Source organism: Silene latifolia, chromosome 10, assembly GCF_048544455.1.
Source record: "Silene latifolia isolate original U9 population chromosome 10, ASM4854445v1, whole genome shotgun sequence".
Classification (NCBI taxonomy): Eukaryota; Viridiplantae; Streptophyta; class Magnoliopsida; order Caryophyllales; family Caryophyllaceae; genus Silene; species Silene latifolia.
In genome coordinates, this window is record NC_133535.1 from 13513047 (window position 1) to 13515463 (window position 2417).

Consider the following 2417-nt stretch of genomic DNA (forward strand, 5'->3'; position numbering starts at 1 on the left):
CCATGATGTGACTGATGGCTTGGCTACTGATAATGGTCCTTCTGGTCTACATTTGACAAGAGGCCTACAAAATCATCTCACGTTTCTTCCTGAGCAGTTGGAAACTTTGAATGGGGATACTGTTTTAAATAAGTATGAGAAGTTAAGCATGGCGAGTAAAGATGCCTCACAGCAGGGTCTTCTGAGATTGATGATGCCTATGTTACCAAAACCGTAAAGGAAACTGCCCAGTTTGCTAAAACCTTGAAGGAGTTTTTCCAGGATGGTGTCACAATAGCTGAGGATGTTCAGTTGGATAACGTCCTAAAGGAGTGTAACGAAGAAAAGGAAGGAAAAGTCGAGGATGTTCAGTTGGGTAAAACTACAGAGGACTGTAACAAAGAAGTCGGTGAAAAGGTTGAGGATGTTCAGCTTGGTGAATGTCCAGGGACATCTGATGATGATGATGAGGATGTGCGTCCGAGAAATTTTGGTTATTGTTATGGTGGGTGTTCACACAATGAAAAGGATTCCAAGTTTGGTGGGACTGTTGGCTCTGTAAGAGTGCAGTTCCCTAAGCGTTGTGATTGCCCTCGTTGTCTTGATCGTGATAGAATCTGGAAGCACTGTGACTGTTATCGGTGTTCTGCTAGGCGAGGACGGCTTTGAGAACTATTGTAGAATGATGGAAAATCATCAAATTTTTGGGTGGGTGGGTGGGTGTACGACATTGACATTGTTTCCAGATCAACACACAAACAAAAAAAAAATAAAAAAAAAATAATGCATTAGGGAAAATTAAAGCCATATGACGTTATCTTGCATAACCAGGTTTATATAATAGGGACGACTCCTTAGTCTTATGCATATATAACCAATTTAAGTTAATGTAGAATTCTATCTCACTAAAAATATGACGTCTTATCAAAGTCTCTATCTTTTAAGATTTATTTTTAACTTTTAAAATAATTTTAAGATTTAGTTTTAATAATATTAATTTATTAATTTAATTTAAAATTATTTAGGTGTTTTAGAATAGTTGGAGACTCTAGAATTGCCTGAAAAAAGCCTCTTTTATATATATATATTGATTACAAATTCTCAATGAAGACGGACACTATCCATCACAAGCTGAAGACGGATAGTGTCCCTCTCACAAAATGCAAATGGATAGTGCAAGTGGGGGGAAATGGATACCCCCACTTGCATTTTGTGAGAGGACCACTATCCGTCTTCAGCTTATGACGGATAGTGTCCGTCTTCAATGAGACAGACTGATAAGTTATATACAATCTCCAATTTATCATGGTATCAGGGTAGAAATTTTTTTTCCTCTGCCTCTTCATTGAAATCAAAATAAAACTCGACTCTTTCTCAAACAATGACGAACTCCGAAGTATCGGAAGTTATCAATTCTGCTCAACAACAACAACAATTTTCGATCATTCAAGTCGAAAATACCGGGTCGAATATCACACAAATCGCTTTCAATGGGTCTAATTACGATGAATGGTCCCGTTCTTTCCATCTTGCACTCATCGCAAAAGGGAAGGAGGGATACATCGACGGAATCACCGTTAAACCTGCTGAATCCGCTGCTAATTTCTCCACCTGGAGGGCCACGAATGCCTTGGTCACAGGATGGATATTCAATTCCATCGAAGCAAACACACGACGCACCATTTCGACCCGACCAGAAGCGAAGCAAATATGGCTCGATATCAAGAATCGTTTCTGTCAGGGCAATGATTCACGCGTTTTTCAATTAGAAGCCGAGTTAATTGCGTGTCGTCAAGGCTCGACTGAAACTTTGATGTCGTATTATGGTCGAATGATCAAAATATGGGACGATATCCTCATGTTTGATCCCCTGCTTACATGTGATTGTAATCCCTACCATTGCTATTGGGTAACCAAAATGGATGCTCAACGAGAGAAGAAACGGGCTCGGGATTTTCTCATGGGTCTGGATGCACGGTTTGATACGCACGATCACAAATTATCGGTATTACCCCTCTTCCTAATTTAGATCTTATATATAATAGACTTTTGTAGGAAGAAGGTTTACGATCTTTATCTCGTCCTAATACTGAGTCCAACCCGATGTTATGGCCTTTGCATCTCGTGTCTCTGATTCCAATCATAATTCTGACCGTAGTTATAGTCGAAACTCGGACCGACACAATGGGGGAGGACAGGGTTCTGGTCATTCGCATCATAATTCGAATGCTGCTATTATGAATTTTACTTCGACCAATAACCAGACCGAAAACCCGAGACCTTACTGTATTGCTTGTAAGCGACATGGTCATAAATTTCAAATTTGTTATCGGGTAACGGGAAAATTCCCCGACTGGTGGAGCGATCGTCCCCGAGACCGAATTTATGTCAAACTCAGTGACATAGACCTTAGTCGAGCAACTTTTGTTCCGGATTTT

At 40.0% G+C, this 2417-nt stretch overlaps 1 protein-coding gene across 1 annotated transcript; it reads left to right on the top strand.

The window, feature by feature from the left end:
• The first annotated feature begins 1360 nt into the window (after positions 1-1360).
• LOC141607124 (uncharacterized) lies at positions 1361-2008 on the top strand. Its single transcript, XM_074426483.1, has one exon. It carries the CDS (start codon positions 1361-1363, stop codon positions 2006-2008), a length of 648 nt encoding a protein of 215 aa, XP_074282584.1.
• Positions 2009-2417: the final 409 nt, after the last annotated feature.

Excerpts from the sequence above, each read along its gene's own strand:
- LOC141607124 (XM_074426483.1), top strand. The coding sequence starts at position 1,361 with ATGACGAACTCCGAAGTATCGGAAGTTATCAATTCTGCTCAACAACAA.